We start from the raw sequence: 22,318 nt of genomic DNA, 5'->3' as shown, positions 1-22,318 counted from the left end.
AACAAATATTTCTTCATTTAAAAAAAAATAACCTGCAATTTGATCTGGAATGATTATAATTACAAAAAAAAAAAAAAGAAACAAGGTTTATTATCCCATACAGTCATAAATATACCTACACGCTAAAAAAAAACGCTTAATACAATAAAATTGTTTTTTCTTAAATTTCACTTTTGTTTAAAGATATTCATTAACAAGTTCATGGCGAAAAATTAATTTTCTTTACAATTTACTATTAATATGATTATCTCAATTTTTCGGCAGATATATAAATTATTCTAGCGACAGGTTAATTACAGAAACGTGTTTCCATTTTTAGGCGAGATAAAATGCATACTCCGGTATATGTATATTTTGTGCAATATGTATCAATATAATTATTTAATTATAAATTAGGCTCAATTTACAAAATATTTGTACAATTTTTATAAAGTAATTACTTATATGGAAAGTTTTTTAAGAAACTGATGAATGAACATTTTTTTTTGAATATATTCATATCATTTAAAATACGATAAAACCAAGATCTATTACATCCTTATCAAAGTACCGGAAATTATGAGTGTATAAGTCAAATAAAATTCCTCCTAGAGATACTGGACAAATATCATTCGGCCGAGCATAAAAACAGATAGTGTACAATGCCATCTCCAACTCTGGCGAAATTCCAGTCAACATTGTAATGTTAGGTTTCAGGACACCAAATAACTCCAGATTAATTTTCACCAAAGATCCATTCTAAGAAACAAATTGATAATTACAATTAATCAGCAATTATAATGACATTACAAATTAAATTTAAAAAAAAATTAATTAAATATATTCGAGTTTTAGTCATTTCAATCATTTATATTGGGTGAATTTATATCAAATAATTAATAATGAAAGTATTTTAATTGAGATCAATGAAATATTAAAAACTTACTGCGCTCAGATCAATTTTATCCACGAAGGACAAGTAGTTGAGATTCCTCTGGTACTCTTGAAAATCATAGTAGATCCAATTTTGCACTCCAAGAAGTGATGGACCATCGTACATTTCGCCCATGAAAATCCTTTCGAATCCAGAAGTCGACTTGTCTATTCTATTGAACCAAATGTGTCTCAAAGTATCCTTGAACTCGTAGTTATCTGGCTCAACGTAATATTTTTCTTGTAGCCATTGAGCGACTGATTTCATAACGTTCGTATCAGAAATTGCGTTTATCAAAGCTCTTTCTTGTTCTTTGACAGCTTCCGTGACGTTTTCCTTATTCGTAGAGTTAAACTGATAATTTTCATAAAGTTCACGAACCAACTGAACCGTTTTATATTCATACACTTCTCTCTTCACATAAATCAACCTAAAAAAATGATATAATTATGTGAACGTTCAGAAACATTGATATTTAGATCAATAAGATCAACACCTAAAATACTTACGGTTGACTGGTTTCGTCGATTATGTTTGAGCTATTTGACACTTTTTTTTGGAAATTGAGAACATAGGCCTTGGGTAATTTATTCATTTCATCCTTCATGAATAGATGTTCCGTCAAATTCAATAATTCATTTTCAGTTATGTAATATTGTATTTCAGGAATAACCGGAGTTGGAGTAGCATTGTAATTATCCTTAGCATTATTAGGATTTTCAGTAAGATTACTGAGAGTTGGATACAAACTTGTTTGATTACTTAAATTTGGCGGAATTGCTGTACTAGAATTTGAACCACCAAATTTAGGTGAAAAAATTACAGGTACGTTAGAACCACTTTGTGGTGAATTATAACCTCCTGAATTATTCGGAATGCTGAGAGATATATTTCCATTCTTTGGAAAACTTGGAGAAACATTACTAGCAAAACTATTTGGTTGATTATTATAATTTGGATCATAACCTGCATTAATATTAGGATACGCATTAATCTGTCCGGGAGGAGGTAAATTATTATAAATAATCGTCGTGTTATTGGTAACTGATGAAGAAGTCGGAGCGCTGTAAGCAGGACTGTAACCAGGGTTATTATGATAATAATGACTCGGTGCTCCGTTAATAACTCTATTAATTGCAGCATTGACTCCAGCGTTAACAGTTGAGAAAATGACAGCTTCCTTAACTAACTGACCTATTCCTGGACCCTTGGAATTACCCGGTACAACCACAACATTCTGGCCAGGAACAAATGGTTGAGAACTGGCGCCCCCGTAAACAGGAGGATGGACATAAGTCGGATGATAATTAGGCGTACCTGCTGGTGGATGATAAACAGGCGAGTATGGAGGTGGTGGAGCGTATCCTCCGTGACTTTCTGGCGGTGCTCCATAAACTGGAGGTGGTTGGTGGTAATTATTCGGATAGTAATTTGGTGGATGACCGTAACTATTTCCAAGGTTTGGAGCTTGATGAGGGGTAGTTGGAGCCGAATTAGGATGATAATTAACATTTGTATTTGGCTTAGACACATGAGGCATCTCCACAGAATGTCCTGTTGGATATGGAGGATTTGATTGATTTGGAGTAACACTTTTTGGAATTATCGGCTGTGATGCGAATGGCGCCGAAGGCTTTGGAATATTTGAAGCTGAATTTGGAGGCAAAATTTTTGGAGGTGCTACAGGTAGTGCTGAAGGTTTGTAAGACGGATTCGCCCAAGGTGGATTAGATGATGGATTGGAATTACTTTTGGTTTCATGGTGTATTAACGCTCCACTACTGTCTTTTGGACTAGAAGGCAAATGAGTCGCTGGCTTACTCGGTGGAGACGAATAAGTGATTGGAGCTGGTCGGCTAATTGATGGTGGATGATTTACTTGAGGGTGATATACTGACGCTGATGGGCGTGGTGGACTGTAACTGGTACTGCCTCGAGAACCACTTCCTCGAGAACCACCTCCTCGAGAACCACTGCTTCGAATTTTTCCAAGACTTAATTTAAATCTTCGAGCTTGACTTATTTCTTGAAATAATTTGAAAATGAATAATTAAATGAGTGAGGATATTCGGACACTGTGGCGTGAGTCTAGCGTGAATATAAGACTTTTTAGCCAATGGCGAGGTAAGAAATTTCTAATATTCACGCTGGACCACTCACAGTCTCCGAATAGTCTAATTGTAATTAAATATACGTAAAATATTTACTGAATAAAAAAAATTCTTACCAGTGAAAACTGAAATAATCACAACGAAAATTAAAATGTAACTAATGAAGCTTCTTGAAACGATCATTGTCAAAGTTGATAGGCAATTGACTAATTCCTGAGATTTATGTAAGTATATATTTACAAAATGTTTGCATACATATAGATGTCAGCAGTGTTATCAGTAGTCATTCCCATTGCGTCGTGTAAGAGGAATTGTTGAATCATCAGTGACCTTTCATCTTGACTTAAACAAAAAAATGATTAATCTACGTCTTGGTGGGATAAATATTGTTGACTTACTTGTATTGAAGACTCTAAATTATCAATTTTTTAATCACGGGGAATTTCAAGACATTATTATAAATATACAATAATGTAAATATTTATGGTGCTCATTCGGCAAGAACTTCATTTTGGCTTTAATATATAAGAAAAATAATACTTCAATACATCAATTCAATAAAAATTTAGATAATACAGTACTTCAAAATCAATAACAAAATGTAAATATTATATGTAGTAGAACAATAATATATTTTATGATTAAAATAACTTGATTTAATAAGGGGTTATATGCAGTTGCAAGGCTAAAAAACATTTTTTTATGAATTTTTTATAGACACAGTTTTTATTTATCAATTACAAGTGATGGTTATTTAAATAGAGCCTACTTTCAAGAATACAATAGCGCGTCAATCATTTAAAAAAATCTTATTCCTTCATCCAATACCTGCATTAATCTATCGTTTTAAAAGAATTCATCATATATTTTTAATTCAGATAATCTAAACCACTGAAATGGAGATCACCGCCAAACGCTTTTTTTTTTAGAGGTTGTTCGGAACATCTTCTACAGGAGCGGTGCATATTTATATTTTTACATGATTGACGCGCTATTGTATTCTTGAAAGTAGGCTCTATTTAAATAACCATCATTTGTACCTAATTGATAAATAAAAACTGTGTCTATAAAAAATTCATAAAAAAATGTTGTTTTTTTAGCCTTGCAACTGCGCATACCCGGGAAAAAATGATCAGACATGAACAGGCATGAGTCTTCATGCCTGATCAGACATGAAAAATGACCATGTCTGATCAGGCATGAATTGACCTGATCAGGCCTGATCAGACATGGTTAGGTCTGAAAGCCCATTTTCACTTTTAATCAATTATTTTGCTTAATTTTATGGATATAGTATTTCATAGAGTCATACGCAATCCTCTATAATGAATTAAAATTAAAAAAAAAAGGATTACATATAATTGTACGGCTGTAACATCAGCAGTCACCCATCCAACTACTAACCACGCTCAATGCTGTTTAACTTTGGTGATATCCGTGCGCCTTGAAGTTCCCGCCTGCTGTGCTGCTATCTTATGTGACAACAATTCTATGAAGTACATAACGTATCGAATAAGTTTATCATAAATATAATATAAAAATTGATTTTATAATATATTTTGATAGTCCTAATTTATTTAGTTAACCGAATCTCATTATAACATCACATTTATTTAAATAATAAAATAAGTAATGATTTTAATATTAGGCAGAAGCAGAGCAGACCAAAACATCCCATGGGAAATGTAACAAATTTTTTATTTCAAAATTATTTAAACGTAATCATAAAAATAATTTTGCACTTTTCGTGATGACCAAAAAAATTTTTTTGGTCAAAGAAATAGTATATTACGTCCCTAGGCCAGAAAGTTGGATTTCCTGGCGTATGTGATATGATGGCCGAGGCGAAGCCGAGGCCATCATATCACATACGCCAGAGCATCCAACATTTTGGCCGTAGGTCGTATACTATTTTTCTTGCTCCCCCGCCGAAATTACGTTTAACAATAATAATAATAAAGATTACTATTAGCTTCTGACCATTCGTCTCAATATTATCACAAGAACTGATCATCACAGCACGTGTATTTTGCAAAACCGAGGCGAAGCCGAGGTTTTGCTGGTCGGGGCGCGTATCAAAAATATATGAAAATTGAAATTAAACGATTGTAACGAAGGTCAATAACACAATTAAAAGTAGGAAATTTACGAAATTTACACTTTAAATACCACTTTATTTCAGTAACCAAAGCTAGTAACATAAATTGTCAGTAACTTCAACATAATTTAATTTTAAAAATAGAATAGTTAAACTCAATAAATCATATAGTATTCCAATTGGGAAAATAATACTTTAAGAAATATTTTCTTTATCACAATCACATTTTGTCAAATTAAAAACGCAATTATTGAACGTACAGTTTTCAAATTTAAAGGCATGATCTTTCGTTGTTAAATCTAGATTGTTATTATTTTGGTTATTTAAATTCTCAGTATGTCTTTTTCTCTTGATTGGCGGAGGTTTGCTCGTTGTCTGATGATTTAAAAAAGATAATTTAATCCCTGATTTGGTCGTGAATGGTAATTTATATTTATTATTTTTATTGTTATTATTATTATTATTATTATTATTATTATTATTATTATTAGTATTATTATTCATTATTAGTTGGTTTTGAGTCTTCTGTGGCACAAAAAGTGGCTTTTGATTCGCTGTAGTAAAACCAGTGGGTACGACGGTTGGAACTGAAAAATAAAACGTGAATTTGAAATTGGGATATAAACGTATTTTGTTAAACAAGTATTGTCATTTTTACTTACTCGAAGTTTGTTTAGGGTCCGTTTCAGTAAAATCATCCTCAAAATCTGACCAATTTAAATCGATAAGTGCTGATTCAAACTCGTGGGTTTCTTGTTCGGTGTTAACATTCGCTTCTTCGGGATTAATCGTTGAATTTTCGGGGTTAACAGTTTCTTCATGAGCGTTGATGGTTTCTTCTTGGGAATCAATGGTTGCGTCTTGAGCATTATTAATTACGGATTGAGGGTATAAAATGTCGGGTTCTGCTGTGCTGGTTGATGGTCGGGGTTCAGGAATTACCTCGGTCTCATTCTGGATTATTCCATTGAAAATCATCTGCCTGTTGTGTAAGGAATTTTCAACGTAGCCCTGGGCGATCACATCTGAACGCCATCTCCCTAGCTGTTTGATCATCTGCATGTTCGCGCCGGAGTTCGAGAGAAGCGTTGCAGATGATCTTCTAAAGCAGTGGCCGGTATATCTATTGATGTTAGGCAGATCCAAATAAGTCGCAATTTTTTTCGGCATTCCTCCTATAGTATGACGTCCTATAGGAGTTCGAGTACATCTGTCTTTCGTGTATTGGATGAAAAACCTGTCATTGAAATTACCAGATGGTCTCTTGGAAATATAAGTTTTAACTTTAGCGTAGAAGAGATTCCCAATAATAAATTGGCCAGGGTAATCATTTTTATTGTCATTGATAGATATTAAGTACCTCCCATTCAAATCGTCTACGTCTCCAACTTTCATGTTTGTTAATTCTAAACATCGTAAGCAGCCACATATTCCAAATATTAATACAACCTGTAAAAATTATGATTAAATATGACAAATGTAATTAAATAGTAATAATTAAGTGCGGAAATAATCTTTTGTTACCTTCACTGCTAAATATTCTGGGTCAGGAGCTTCATCAATAAATTTTTTAATTTGTTCACATGTTAAAATAAAAGATTTCTTCGGTCTGTGTCCTTTAGCATTTCGTTTAATCATACTTTTTAAATTTAAGAAATTATTTATCTGTATATCATCATTGGTATTTAATGTCTTTTTTAGCATACTCCACACGCTCCATAGAGTTAATGGACTTAACCTTTTTTTTAAATCTTTAAAATAAACAATTAAATTGTTTTCTTCTGACGTCGAGAAGGAATTTTTATTTTTTTGCTTCCAGTTTTTGTAGGCATTATAATTTTGCATGTATCGATCAGCTGATTTCTTTGGTAACGTTTCACTCTGCACAATAACTTTAGCTTCTTTATCAAATAATCGCAGCACTTCTTCTTCATCAGTGGAGCCTTCAGACGAAGAGTCCATTTTTTTGTATTTATTTTTTGGAGTTAATTTTATTTTAATTTATTTTAACTAATAAATGTTTGAAATAGTGTTGAACTTTATATTAAACTTATTAAGCACTTATTATAAATTTATTATGAAATTTTTGCTATTTAATTTATTATAATTTTAGGATATTATTATTACACGAAAATAATCGTAGTTTAACGTTTAACAGTTCTGTCATAATGACTTTTGTGGTTGTGTTATTGTAAACAATGACTATTGCTATATTAACAAAAACAATTGCTATGGTAGCGGCCAGAAAATCTCGTAGCCTGTAAAAGCGCGCTGCAGCTCGAGCAGGCCATGAAAAGTCGCTCATTCTGGCGTAAAATGCGGCCAGAAAGAGCGTACATTCGGCGGGTGGAGCAAGAAAAAATTTTTATTACATCTCTGACTATGCAAGTCTGATCAGATCTACCCGGAAAAAAATGATCAGACCTGGCCATGCCTGTTCATGTATGATCAGGCCTGAAATTAAACATGGTCATGCCTGTCCATGTCTGTTCATCCCTGTTCATATCTGAAGCGTTAAATACGCTCAGGCCCGATCATACCTGTCCATGCCTATTCATGCTAAGGACCAAATATGCTAAGAAAAAATTTTTGAATATGTTCAGTGTATGTACATTAATTTCGATTAATAAATTTGTAAATTATCAATAAACGGTACATTTTATTATTCAATAAATAAAAGTATTTTGATTATCATTAAAAACCTACCGTAGGGTAAATTTAATTAACTTTTCTAGGCATGGACAGGCATGAACAGGCCTGAGCATACTTAATGCTTCAAACATGAACAGGCCTGAGCGTATTTCCCGCTTCAGACTCGAACAGGCATGGACAGGCCTGATCAGACATGAACAGGCCTGATCATACCTGAGCGTATTTAACGCTTCAGACATGAACAGGACTGATCAGGCATGAACAGGCCTGATCAGTAATGATCATACCTGAGCGTATTTAACGCTTCAGACATGAACAGGTCTGATCAGACATGAACAGGCCTGATCAGACCTGAGCGTATTTAACCCGTCAGACATGAACAGGCATGAACAAGTCTGATCAGACATGAACAGGCCTGTTCAGGCCGAAGCGTATTTGACGCTTTAGACATGAACAGGCATGATCATGTCTAATTTCAGGCCTGATCATACATGAACAGGCATGATCAGGTCTAATTTCAGGCCTGATCATAAATGAACAGGCATGGTTAGGCCTGATCATTTTTTCCCGGGTAACCCCTTAAATAAATTAACTTGTGTATCGTTCTGGATTTTCCAGCGAATGTTTTTATAATTTACCAGGCGGGTGTCTTTAGGATATCTATAAATTCCAGGCGCACCCTACTCTTAGATACTCTACAAATTCTTAAAATTATTATTATGGTATTATATTTAAAATAATACACACGATTACATAAAATTAGAGTATATCATTCAATTAATTATATAATTTGGGCCAGGTGGTACCGGACATACGTCCGGCGCCCCAAGATGGTTGTCGCCTGATTGCTCAGAGCAGACTCTGATCTGGATTTGCATCTAGTACAATGAAATATAAAATAATCATAATTTGCAACGTTGCATCTCAGATTACCCTAGAGAACATCTCAGGTTACCCTAGAGAACATCATCGAGGCCCAAGTCTCATGCATCGTCATGAGTTTAAACTTCGGACCGCGACGCTGTTATATGCAATTAGCGGGAAGTTGCAGGGATGGGCTTTAGGGTCAACCGTTTTCCTAATTTTTTTTCTGGCATCGAGTTAATTTTCTTATCAGTCTGTTAATTTGCACGTGACATACATTTTTTTTAAAATCTTGTTTTTCACATATAATTAAAATAGTTGGATCACGCAGTTCATGATTCCAGTCCAATTTTAAAGTAGTTCCAGCGTGGTGTATAGTGTGGTCAGAGCATTTACTATTGTCAAAAGGTTAATACTGCTATCAGATTATTATTTAACATAAAAATACTATATTAAAAAAAAAGCCTGGAAAACGGTTGACCCCGTAGACTATCTCTGGAACTTCCCATTATGTACGAATTCAAAACGCTCGAGAAATTATCTATTCCGAAGTTTTGAGCTTTTCTTCATCAAGACCTCGTACCATATCCGGACTCGCTTCGCTCGGCCGGAAAACTAACTCGGTTTTGATAAGAATGCGCCCATAGCCTCAAACTCGTGACGTCACTTCAAGCCGTCAGAATCCCTACATTTGCGCATATGTGTCGAAAATAACTATTTTTGAACATTATAGCATTTTAAGCAGTACAAAAAAATTACTGAAAATATTTAGTGAAATTTAAGCAGACAAGTATTAATTCATAATTTGTTTTTCAATACAGCCTATTGAAAAATTAACGTTTATTTTGTGTCGCCTAAATGAGATAAAATTTAACGCGTCAAACTTTACAGTGTCAAAATTTAAAAATATTAACCCAAAAATAATTTTTTTTACCCTCCGGGCGTAAAGCGTCAACTTTAGCCCCACTGCGCTAAACGAAGTTGCCGCTTTACGCCTCCGTCGAGGAAAAAAATAGTATACACTCCTCGGGAAGTAAATAAGAAAGCCTCAGATCACATGTTTGTTGATTACATGTGATCTGAGATATTTCTTACTTTACTTCCCTAGGGGTGTAATGTACTATTTTTCACATTTTACAAAATGTTTTTTACCGAAAAAAAGCTGATTCAATAAACACAAAAATTGATGAATGCCGGCTATTTTCGGTATTACATTATTTGAACCGATCAAAGAAAAAATATTTTGGATAATTTTATATAAATTTAATGATTTATTGATTATTGATAAAAAAATATAATCATAAAGTTGCCATAGCATAAGTAAATTCATACATGATACGAGGTTTATTGTAAAATAATTTTTTGAATTCTGGAATTTTAAAGACATTCTGTTTGTTGTTTCTCATATAAATTACAGTTTTGTTACGCAATTTAGTGAGATTGTGGTCATCAGCTGTGCAAAAAATGGGTAGTACATTATCCAAGTTGATATTTTTCGATAAAGTAGCTTCACAGATATCTTTTAAACTGTTTATTTGATAAATATCAGCAACTGGAACCATCTGCAGAGCTTCTCTCGACATCTTCAGAAGATTCGACATCTTCAGTAGCTTTTGTTCTGTTAGTATAAAAAAAAAATGTGAGCCGTCATGGGACGCCTGGCAGATGTGAAACATCGTGTGTGTACAAGTAATATGCATAAAAGATAATATTATTACAGGAATTAAATATAGCCTAATGAAAAAATGAAGTATTACGAATTTCTTACAGAAAATGGTAACTTTATTTAATAAACATTTATTTACATGTGATATAAAAATTCGATATTAATATCAAGTGGCCACAATTTAAACATTTTCATCTGTGACTTCAGTAATAGTTATATTCGATGTTTCCTCTGCCGGTATTACTGTGACGATTGGTCGATGATAACTAAAGTACGTTACAAAAGTATTGGATGAAACATTATCAAGATATCTCACAAATACAGCATCTATTGTTGTTCCATATTTGGTAGTAGATTCTCTTGGATTGTTGTTGATTTGCAATTGAAATTCTTTTTGAAGAAATGTCATTAATGGCATTGATTCAGCTCTTGCAAAATTTACATTAAAATCTCCAGCTAAAATTAATGGTAGTTTATGTTTATTCGTTTTAAAAATTATTGAACTTCTTTGACTATAAGGAAATAACCTTTCATGTAAAAATGAAATTATATGATCCATTTTGTTATTAGGTGAAATGTATACTACAATCATAATTAATTCACTTCCGTCTCCTAGTTTAACATGTGAAGCACACATATCACCAATAGATATTTGGGAAACATGAACTTCTGTAGCATTTTGAACTGCTAGATCCATGTTGAGTGTAGTAACATGTGAAGTGTTGTTGTTTTTGTAAATGGCCACTCCAGCGGCCAGATCTAAGATAAAAATTAAAATAGTCTGGTACTATTCGATTAATAAAGTCTTACACAACATTGATAGTATGTCTTGAGTTTAACTGATCAGGGTGGCGTCCAGTTTCAATAATAATATTTTGTGATCCCTGTGATGATTGTTGGGAACTGAAATATTTAAAAAAATATGATATTAAAATACACAAGAAAAAGAAAAAAAATTTTGAGTGTGGCTTCAATATACTCATGAACTCAAATCTTAGTTAATTATTGCAATATATGACTAAAGATTTGCAAATATAAATTTTATTAATAAATTTTTCCATATTAATTCCTTCATGAATAATAAAAAAATAATTAATTGAAGATAATATTAATATAATTTATATAATTATTAATCTTAATCTAATTACTAATATGATTAATATGAATATAATTAACTAAATATAAAAATATAATAATTACATTTATGGACACTTGAAAAATACGATCTACTTACTGATGACTTGGTCGTATGCCATAGTGTAGTTTCACTTTCTTTGCACAAGGTTGATCACTTTGATCTTCTGAGTTATCACTATCACACATATTTTATTGTCAAAAATTAAAATAAAAATGTTTCACATCAAAATTAAATAAAACGCAGGTTATGTGTACCGTAGTAAACAACAACGTCGAATTGAGTGAGAAGCTACACCGTACACTCTACTACATATAAAATATATATATATATATATATATATATATATATATATATATATATATATATATATATATTTATATATGTAGATATAAAGTATATATATTTATATATGTATACCTCAGTATAGCGTGGCGACCCGTCGCCACACCGTACATTCTACTACACATAAAATATATATATGTATACCTTAGTATAGCGTGGCGACCCGTCGCCACACCGTACACTCTACTACACATAAAATATATATATATGTATACCTTAGTATAGCGTGGCGACCCGTCGCCACGGAAAGCGTCGCCACGCCAACAATTCGGTTTACAAGTGAGCCTATAGATGTTTCATATCAAAAACTCTAGCATTTCAGTGATTAGATCAACAGTGAAGTTTTGAATCTCAACGCGATTTTCTTTACTTTCTTTCATGTCTGTGGTAAACATTGCATGAAAGTATGGACTGTGCGCCGATAAAATAATTTTATAAGCTGGTAGCTTATGGTTATCAACTACCAAAACAATGTCACTAAATTCATCTGCTTTGAAATATGGCTGGAGCACCGGAGGAATTCTTTGAACCTCGAGTTTGTTGAAACCACGCCATGTTATTGTGCAACTAATAATTAAATCCTTGATGCAACAATCATGTAAAAATGTATTTATAAGTGGTGGGATATCAAATTTTGAAAAATTGAAAGTACATGCCTCTCTCCAATCATTTAGTTCTTTTTTTTCAGTCGTATTGTCTTTGAGTATTAATTTATAAATATTATTTGATTCATTTTGATATATAGAACTACTAAATTTATCTCTTTTATGTCGTTTTAGTACATCCGACGGTATAACGCTATTTTGTTTAACCAATTCAATCGACATAACAGCGCTACCTTGTCTTGAATCACTTTTTCTTACTTGTAAGTCAATAGCATTAGCTTGAAGACCTTTTCCAATCCACAGATTCGGTAGAATCTGGCGCCAAGTTCCATTCAAATCCGTTGTAAACGAAGCGCCAGACTACCGAGTGTGTTTACCGTAAGCAGAACGATATTTTCAAGTTGCAAAATTTTATTCATTCTACAGACCTTTTTTTTCTTCAATGATACTCTATAATAATACGTTATATGTTATATTATCAATATTAATTAATAATGGTCTTTGAAAATAATAAATTCTATTTAAAATTAATTAAATTCACTGGCACAAACTATAACGACCCAGATTTTTAGATCCTGACTTTTTTCTTATGGAGAAAGTGACATGCCACAGACTAAATAATTCGAGAATCCATGGTAATCCTTCTATAGATAGGAAACTACAGTTAGAAAAAGATATTTCACAGCTTGCACCTACACCCGCCAGGGTGCGCTAGAATTATTTCTACATAAAATATAGCTTCAAGAGGATAGTTTGTTATAAAAAATGCAGCCAACGCGAGATTTAAGTTGATACCAATTGTCAATTTTTATTATAATTACAAAAAATACTGAAATCCGAACAAAAACAGCTTCACTGTAAAAAAATCGCGCCAAGCCTACGTTCATACCCAGTAAACACGTTTACGTCAATGTGACGTCAAAATGACATTGGGCTATGTCAGGATTTACGTAAGATACAAGTCACGAATGAGTCATATGTGACTCATTATTTCACACTTCTTGACGTAAGATTCTGACGTAAAAATATGACGTAGTCATGACGTCAGTATTATATCTCAATGACATTTATGACGTCAATATGACATACCTGTGATGTCTATATCATGATAATGATCTCATTATGACGTAAAAGTGATGTAAGTGATGTAAAAATTATACCTCAGAAAAAATATTTAAAAAAAAATTTCTCAAAAATAAAAAGATGGCAATTTTGAAATTAATTATAGTGTTGTGGACTTATTACAAAGTTTAAAACACTAGTTATATGTTGATACTTGATGAAAAAATCCTGAAATATGCTGGGCTCGAACTTGGGTCCTCACGTATCGGAGTCTGGAACGCTGCTCACTTATCCAAGTAACGGTTCATGTCACGAAGTTAATAACTTATGTGATAAGCCTTACATAACGAAAAATGCTTATTTCATAATTTTTTCTGAGATTAAATGGATTTTAAGAGCTGGAATTGTATAAAATTCAAGTCTAATAATTTATACAATTTCATAAAATTTCATTAAACTCATGAAATTTTATAAAGTTCTATAAAACTTTTGTAAAAACTCTTATAAAAGGCTCTCTAGTGAAACTTGTGGTAATTAATAGACAATTTATAAATTTTCATAAGAATTGATTGAATCTTACACTTTCAAAAATTTTCGTCTAAAAGCGGACACAGAGAACTTTCACAAAGTGAAATTTTTCAGAGTAAACGATGTATCCGTGTCATTTGAATATTTTTAATACTTATTGATTTCTCAAGACTCGAATTTTTTTTTTATTTAATTTTTCCGAAAATTTAGTATTTTTCATTTGGATTTTCTTCTTCAAAATTTCAATTTACAAAATTTAGATTTTTTTTTTTAATTTCAACTCTTTTAAGTATACCATTTTTTAATCTATATTTCTTTTTAATTTCAATTTTTTTCGAAATTTGAATTTCTTTAATTTAACATACTAACAACATTATGAAACTTGATGTACACAGTAAAAAAATTTTGCGTCATTGTGTCAAAAAATTTTGTGTTAAAAATTTATGTTAAATATTTAACATTTTTTATGTTGATTTAACACAATAAATGTTAAATTTACACTTAAAAAAGTTAAATATTTAACACAAAAATTTTTAACACTAAAGTTTTGACGCAATGACGCAAAATTTTTTACTGTGTAAAATACTATTAGTCTCGTCAATAACAATCATGGAACTGTTTGAATTATTTCAAATACAATGTTTCATAAGTAGCAGCACTAATGTCAGAAAATTATTTTTCAAGTAATAGTGCAATATTTAAATGACTGACATTTAATTTCTTGACGCGAAATCATAAGAAATTATATGTTTACTCGCTTGACGGTTTAAAAAGTTCATGCCACATAAATTGAACTCGGTATTTTGTTATCAGTTTCACACCAAATCATTTATACTGAATGAAGTCGAAAATATTTTTACAATGGATAAAAGTACCTAAATTCATGGAAAAAATATAAGTGAGAAACATATGCAACGAAAAAAAAGTATTTCTTGCACCAAGAAAATTTTGACGGAGGCCGAAGTTATATTGGAGCAAGAAGTGTTTTAGTGTCAAGAAATTTTGACTTCATTCACGAAATTTTTAGTCATCTCTAATATATTCTTGGTCCAAAGAAATTTACCTTTGAGTCAAGATTTTTTTTCTGCAGTGTATGGAAACATACAACAAAGATACAAAAGTTTATATCCCACATGTATTTAATTTGTATGTTTTTTCTTAAAAACGTAAATGAAAATATTTTGTATGTTATTTGCTAATATGTTAGATATATTCATTAATATTATAAATTATAAATTTTTGTTATTAAGAGCGGACTTAAATTTGCAAGGTACCAGCTTAAATCAGCTGTTTACCTCTTTCTGATTCTTACTAAATTTTAAACCAATTTTCACTAATATTTAGCGATTAATTGTAAATTAGACATCTTGTTAAAGAAGTTTTATATTTGATAAATTTTGATCAATCGATAATATTAAAAAATACATTCCCCAAATTTTATCAATATTATGGAAAATAATCGTTTGTCACTGATTTAGAAAATGACTTTCAAATTACGTCAGTATTATGTACAATTGTGACAAATTATTGATGTTAAATAATGACTCACAGATGGTATCGGTATTACGTAAGACCGTGACTTGTCACTGATGTAAACACATGATATTAATCTTACGTCAAGATTACGTACAACCGTGACTTGTCACTGATGTAAACGCATGATATTAAACTTACGTCAAGATTACGTACAGCCGTGACTTGTCACTGATGTAAACGCATGATGTTAAACTTACGTCGTTATGACATACAATGATGGCATTAATATTACGTAATATTGTAGTTTATATATTATGTCAGTTGTACGGAATATCTAAGTCATTTCCGTTACATCATAGAGAAGTAATAAACTTACATCAGTATGATGTCAAAAATATATCATATATTTTTACATCATAATTGGATCACAAGACAGGTCAATTTTACGTCATATTTACGTAAAATATTGTGACATTCCTATGACTTATAAATGACGTCATATTGAAGTCATGTGTTCACTGGGTAAGACTTATAAGAAAAAAAAATTTTTTTTTCTTTACAAAAAGATATAAAATCAAAATATTAAAAAATCCAAGTAACCGATATGATTGTATATAAATTTCGGAAATTAAAAAACATTTTGTTATAAATTTAAAAATTAAAGAAATAATTTTGGAACGTACTTGGTGAGCGTCATTGTGTATGTCAAATTTTTTTTCAGTCTTAGTAGATAGATTTTACGAATTTTATAAAAAGTAAAATATTTTGCAACCACGCACACTAAATACGTTCCAAAATTATTTCTTTAATTTTTGAATTTACAACAAAATGTTTTTTAATTTCCAAAAATTATATACAATCATATCGGTTACTTGGATTTTTTAATATTTTGATTTTATATCTTTTTGTAAAGAAAAAAAAATTTTTTTTTATAAGTCTTATGAACGTAGACTTGGCGCGATTTTTTACAGTGAAGCTGTTTTTGTTCGGATACTGATATCAAAACTAAGATTTTTTCGTGTAGAAAATGGATATGAGCAAATCCTGGTATTTTTTGGAATAATCAGACTGAAGATATGCCATTTATAGTTTATTGTGCTTGTCTCACCATCCATGTTTATCTGTTAAATAATTTTTTATTATTTTCGAGGGATTTAAATAAGAAGAAGATTGCTGAAAATTATTATAAATTTAGATACTTACTGTTTATTAAAATAGATGTCAATTGCTTTAGATTAATCTATGATAACAAAACAGATTTTCTGAAAAAAAGCAAAGAACTGAAAAATTGAATAAATTTAGATCAAATCGAAAAATATGTAAGTGACAAAATATTTTATGCAATAATTAATTATGTTGACACTGTTGATAATAAATTGAAAATTAATACTAAAAGTAGCTATCAAACAATTTTCATAAAAAAAAATTAGATGTCATCAAAATTAACTTAAGTCATCTGATGTAGAATTCTTAGCATCATCAAATTAATTATACTTATAACTATAATCGTTAAACATTAAGCTCACTATCATCTATGATTCAATAGTTATGACAATAAAAAGGGTGAATTCGCCTACAACCATGGTTAGTATTATGATATTCTAACCTGCAGACTTTCAGTTTTGTTGTCCCAAAAGAAAAATAATACACTAAAAATTAAATATTCACTTTACATATCAATTATCGCACAAAATATTTGCAGAAAATGAATTTTGATTGTTAAAAATTAATACTTACTAATGATGAAAAATTAGATAAAACATCAACTGAATATGGTAATTCTTAAATAATCTTTAATATTAAAAGAAATGGAACAAAAATAATAAATTATAAATGAGCAATTTTTACAACAAAATTAACCCTGATAGCCAAGTTGGCCGCAACTTTCTGTCAATCTACTGCCGCAACTTGTCACCAACTTGGCGGCAACTCTTGGAAAGTAACTCGGTTGGTGTCAACTTGTTCACCAAGTTGTCACCAAGTTGTCGGCAAAAGTTGCTCTGAAACTTTTTCACACCAAGTTGACGGTAAGTTTCTCAAGAAATTTGGCGACATATTGCGGCAGTAGATTGGTCTCTTTTTTCTCAGAAACTTGTAGCCAACTTGGCGCCAACAGTTACAAATTCGGAAGTTGACCGCAAGTTGTCGCTAAGTTGGTGGCAACTATCTGACACCAACTTGGTTGGTCTGAAACTGTGGCTATCAGGGAATATTCAAAATATATAGAAAGTCGATAATCTAGAAAATTTTCTCTTCAATTTATTTTATGCTGGTTGACAGATCTCAACAGTCGACACAGAAGAAGTTGGAAAGTGAATTTGTAAGTGCGCGGGCAACTCTATAGCTATCTAGGTGTGAATCATTCGTTCATTCATAAAAGTTCATAACTATGGCTTATCGAGAGTAAGTCTTCGTATCTACTAACATTTATTTATAAATTAAAATGATCAAAACATTAAGGGCCAGTTTTTCAATTCGAGATAAAATTTTATCCAGGATAAAATTATTATTACCAGTATATCTATAAACATGAAATATATAGATATATATTGATGACATCGGATAAAATTTTATCTTGGATTGAAAAACTGGTCCTAAACATCGCAATATTTAAATAAATAAATGTAGTAGTGCAAAAATCAGTTCCTTAAAAATTAAAAATTAACTTTATTTTCAATGAAAATTTCTAAGACCATTTTTCACATCGTTTCGGCCCTTTTTAAGATATGAATTTCTAAAAAATTTGTTGAAGTGGAGCTCTACCTATTTTTGGCCATAGAAAATATAAAAATTGACATTTAAAAAAAATTTTTTTTTATTCTATTCATTTTCATGGCAAATTTTCGAATCTGAAAGCAAAAAACAATGTGAGCCGTCACGGGACGCCTGGCAGATGTGAAACATCGAAATTATTTTGTAAAATTAATATGCAGAAAAGAACAGATTATAATAGGAACTAAATATGTCATAATGATAAAATAAAATATTACGATTTTTTTTCCAGATAACGATGACTATTTATTGAATAAACATTTATTTTCATTAAATACAAAAATTTACGAATTTATTTCAAATCGTGACTACTTAATTCGTTCAATCAGTGACTTCGGTAATAGTTATATTCGATGTTGCCTCTGAGGACGGTATTACTGTGACAATTGGTCGATGGTAACTGAAGTATGTTACAAAAGTATTGGACATAACATTATCAAGATATCTAATAAATACAGCATCTATTGTTGTTCCGTATCTGGTGGTAGGTTCTCTTGGATTGTTATTAATTTGCAATTGAAATTCTTCTTGGAGAAACGTAATTAATGGCGTTGATTCATCTTTTGCAAAATTTACATTGAAATCGCCAGCTAAAATCAATGGTAGTTTGTCTTTATTGGTTTTGAAAGTTATTGAACCTCTGTGACTGTACGGAAATAATCTCTCGTGTAAAAATGAAATGATGTCATTTATTTTTTTATTAGGAGAAATGTACACAACAATCATCATCAATTCACTTCCATCTTCTAGTTTAACGTGTGAAGTACATATATCGCCAATAGATGTTTGGGAGACATGAACTTCTGTAGCATTTTGAATTACTAAATCCATGTTGAATGTAGTAATATGTGAAGTATTGTTGTTTTTATAAATGGCAACTCCAGTGGCTCTACCATTTTGTCTCTTAAATTTAGCTATACAATGAAAATTAGGTAAGTCAACTGATTCATCTGCAGGAAGCCATGTTTCAGTTAGTAATAAAAAGTTACTCCTTTGACAAATAGAATCTTGTAAATCAGTAGCATGTTTTCTGAGACTTTGGCAGTTTAAAGTATAAATGGTTAATTTATTTCTGGAGTTTATAAATTCAGTGATCAGTCCTTGCAATGTAGTAAATTTGTTTAGAGATAATCTTTTAAATTCTTGCTGTAAACTTGAAACTGATGGATCTACTCTTCTTCCATGATAAAATCTTAAATTATCCTGACTGTTACATATAAACAATCCTTCAAGACTTGTTACTCGTGTTAAAGCTACGTAAAGTAATGAAATAGAATGACTTTTACTATACTCATAGACCACCTCGTCATATGTACCTCCTTGAGAGCTTAAATAAAAATTAGTATATTCTGGTAGGGGAGAAGGGGGTCAAATGAACCACGGGGCAATTGAACCACTCGACTTAAAAAATCGAAAAAATTGAAAAAACGCTTCATGCTCTTAGAATTAGATTCTAATATGTTAAACTTGGATATGATCAAAATTTGAAATCATTGCGATCGATAAATTTTGAAAAATTGAGATTTTCTTATTTTTAGGCATGCAAACTTTCTTTTCGGCTGGTGACAAATTGTTTAATAATATTTAAATTTTTGAATTAATTGATAAAATTTGAATTATAGTAGTTGTATATACTTATATTTTATAATCCTCAACTTTGTTTATAGTGATAGAATGGTTTATTTATTTATTATTTACTATTAATTGTTTTAAAATTATACGGGGTCAATTGAACCGGCGGTGCTGGGGACGATTGAACCATACGGAGAAGCATGGGACATGCGCGCGCATCTTGACTCGACGTGAAAAATACTCAGGGAAATAACCTAACAATTTGATAAACTCAATTTGTAATTAAAATTATTTTTAAATCGATTTTTAATTTATTAAATATAATATATGTGTATTAAAAATGTGCAACAGTAATATTAGAAAGTAACAATTAATATGTTATTTATTAAAAGTTCGGGTTTGAGTTATAAATGTCATTGGTTCAATTGACCCCGAGCAGTGGTTCAATTGCCCCCCGAGCGGGGGTCAATTGAACCATTCGACGCGTTTGGATAAATTAATAATTTTTAAAAATTCACGTTGTTTATTAACTAATTTATGTATTGATAATGATAGTAGACTTAATAAACTATCATTCCAAGAAAAAAAAAGTTATTATTTAGTTTTAATTCGAATAGTAAAAAATTACTAAACTTTTTTTGGTTCAATTGACCCCCTTCTCCCCTACTATTAGATTAATAAAATCTTACATAACATTAATAGTATGTCTTGTGTTTAACTGATCTTGGTGATGTCCAGTTTCAATAATAATATTTTGTGACCCCTGTGATGATTGTTGGGTTCTGAAATATTTATAAAAAATATGTTATTAAAATATACAGAAAAATTTTAATTGGCTTCAATATATTAGTAAACTCAAGAATCTTAGCTATCAATATATTACTAAATATCGTAAATTATAAATATCAATAATGAATGTTTCACTATAAATTCCACTATGATTGGAAAAATTAATTAATTTTTTAATGTTCATATTAATAACAAATAAGAAAAACATTCGTGCGCTGCACGCCATCAGCTGATTTTGAAACACAATTCTGTCTGTCTTAATAAATTTATTCTCTAAGAAATTGTTTTAATGCATTAATTTCAATAAGAATGAAATGAAAATTAATAATTAATTTAAAAACATTATATGCAATGAAATTTATGTGAATTTTAATCTACCAAGAGAGTAGATTTTACATTTACTTGCGCTCAAAACACACCAAATATACGCGTGCTTAATGCACAGATAAATGCATACTTTAATTATAAAAATATAATTAACTTACTGATGACTTGATAGTGTGTCATAGTGTGATTTTGCTTTCTTTGCAGGAGGCTGATCACTTTCACTCTCTAAATTATCATGGTCAGACATTTTATTATCAGAAAAATAATTTGTTTTCAAGTAAAACACAGGTTATGTGTACTGTAGTAAACAACACTGTATATATACACTACGGAGTATACACTATAGGTATCCGAGCTCAGTGTAGTGAGAGAGATGGCTTAACGCCGGATCGATTGGGAGAGAATCGCACAGTCGATTGCGCATGGCGACGCGTCGCCACACCGTACACACTACTGCATATAGACTGTATATATATATACCATCATATAGCGTGGCGACGCGTCGCCACGCCAGAAATCGGTTTTACGTGCGGCTATAGATGTTTCACATCAAAAAATTGAAAATAAATTTTTTTTAGATCAAATTTCAAATTTTAATATGTTAAAAATGGGCTGTTTCTACACGGAAAAAAGTAAACTGTAATATTCACTCGGATTCCGGTTAATTTTTATAGTTTCAAACAGTAAAGCGGACATCGGGGTGGCAAAAATATAAATATTACAGAACTTAATATAGAAAGTATAAAAGCCACAATTTATAATTTAATATCCAAAATAAGTGATTAGTATAGCTGTCACTATAATAAATAACGACTTTTTCATCTTAAAAAATTACAGTTTCAAACAGTAAAAATTGCCATTTCAATATATAGTCCATATTATGAGGAGAAGGGGAACTCAGATGAAAAAGAAGGAGGTCTCACTCTGGGAAAATTCAACATTTCAAACAGTAAAAATTATACTTTTAGAATGTACATTTTACCAGTCCAAGCAAGTCAATAATTACAGTTTGATTTTTAGCGTTGCGTTCAAAGTTTACCATTTTATTTTGTAAATATTGACGTTGCTTGTATTAGAAATTTACTAACTTTATTTTATACTTTTTACAGATCATAAGATCATTTTTTAGGTACGAAATGATAAATATCAAAGTCTGAATTCTTAATTATTATACTTTAACATTTTAGACATTTACATAGCAAATATTACTGTTTGAAATAGTATTTTCTTCCATGTAAAGAGTAAATTGTAACGTTTAAATGGTAAATATTATATAGTGAATAGTAAAATCACGATTTTACTGTTTGAAATGGTATTTTTTAGCAGTTGATCATTACTTATTATAAATCGACTGTTATTTATTACAGTTTACTGTTTTCCATGCATATATATTTTTTTTTATT

General features: G+C 30.8%; 4 protein-coding genes and 1 long non-coding RNA gene across 8 annotated transcripts; all 5 read right to left on the bottom strand.

Moving 5' to 3' along the window:
* Nucleotides 1–69: 69 nt before the first annotated feature.
* Nucleotides 70–3,296, bottom strand: LOC123268330 (poly(U)-specific endoribonuclease homolog). The gene is made up of 4 exons (XM_044733306.1): nucleotides 3,141–3,296; nucleotides 1,423–2,938; nucleotides 926–1,343; nucleotides 70–738 (listed from the first exon to the last, which is right to left on the bottom strand). The coding sequence occupies exons 1-4, from the start codon at nucleotides 3,205–3,207 to the stop codon at nucleotides 505–507; spliced, it is 2,235 nt and encodes a 744-aa protein (XP_044589241.1). The 5' UTR covers nucleotides 3,208–3,296; the 3' UTR covers nucleotides 70–504.
* Nucleotides 3,297–5,317: 2,021 nt separating this feature from the next.
* LOC123269668 (peroxisomal biogenesis factor 6-like) lies at nucleotides 5,318–7,497 on the bottom strand. Its single transcript, XM_044735504.1, has 2 exons — nucleotides 5,785–7,497; nucleotides 5,318–5,709 (listed from the first exon to the last, which is right to left on the bottom strand). The coding sequence occupies exons 1-2, from the start codon at nucleotides 6,515–6,517 to the stop codon at nucleotides 5,318–5,320; spliced, it is 1,125 nt and encodes a 374-aa protein (XP_044591439.1). The 5' UTR covers nucleotides 6,518–7,497.
* Nucleotides 7,498–9,886: 2,389 nt separating this feature from the next.
* LOC123268347 lies at nucleotides 9,887–17,230 on the bottom strand. Of its 4 annotated transcripts, none has more exons than XM_044733335.1 (5): nucleotides 17,193–17,230; nucleotides 16,659–16,717; nucleotides 16,448–16,579; nucleotides 12,093–12,686; nucleotides 9,887–10,273 (listed from the first exon to the last, which is right to left on the bottom strand). In XM_044733335.1, exons 3-5 carry the CDS (start codon nucleotides 16,568–16,570, stop codon nucleotides 10,184–10,186), a joined length of 807 nt encoding a protein of 268 aa, XP_044589270.1. In that variant the 5' UTR covers nucleotides 16,571–16,579; nucleotides 16,659–16,717; nucleotides 17,193–17,230; the 3' UTR covers nucleotides 9,887–10,183. The 4 variants fall into 4 exon arrangements, with proteins under 4 accessions (XP_044589270.1, XP_044589272.1, XP_044589269.1 ...); XM_044733337.1 differs by having other exon boundaries at nucleotides 16,448–16,576; XM_044733334.1 differs by lacking the exon at nucleotides 17,193–17,230 and adding an exon at nucleotides 17,062–17,159.
* On the bottom strand, nucleotides 10,284–11,712 carry LOC123268356. The gene is made up of 3 exons (XR_006510220.1): nucleotides 11,539–11,712; nucleotides 10,832–11,207; nucleotides 10,284–10,760 (listed from the first exon to the last, which is right to left on the bottom strand). It is a non-coding gene; the product is annotated as an uncharacterized LOC123268356 (long non-coding RNA).
* Nucleotides 17,231–18,431: 1,201 nt separating the features above from the next.
* On the bottom strand, nucleotides 18,432–21,287 carry LOC123268337. Its single transcript, XM_044733319.1, has 3 exons — nucleotides 21,074–21,287; nucleotides 20,489–20,581; nucleotides 18,432–19,554 (listed from the first exon to the last, which is right to left on the bottom strand). Exons 1-3 carry the CDS (start codon nucleotides 21,160–21,162, stop codon nucleotides 18,549–18,551), a joined length of 1,188 nt encoding a protein of 395 aa, XP_044589254.1. The 5' UTR covers nucleotides 21,163–21,287; the 3' UTR covers nucleotides 18,432–18,548.
* Nucleotides 21,288–22,318: the final 1,031 nt, after the last annotated feature.

Source organism: Cotesia glomerata, linkage group LG7 (assembly GCF_020080835.1).
Source record: "Cotesia glomerata isolate CgM1 linkage group LG7, MPM_Cglom_v2.3, whole genome shotgun sequence".
In the NCBI taxonomy this organism is placed as follows: Eukaryota; Metazoa; Arthropoda; class Insecta; order Hymenoptera; family Braconidae; genus Cotesia; species Cotesia glomerata.
The sequence above is the reverse complement of the archived record's forward strand: the minus strand, read 5'-3'. Positions and strand labels throughout refer to the sequence as shown.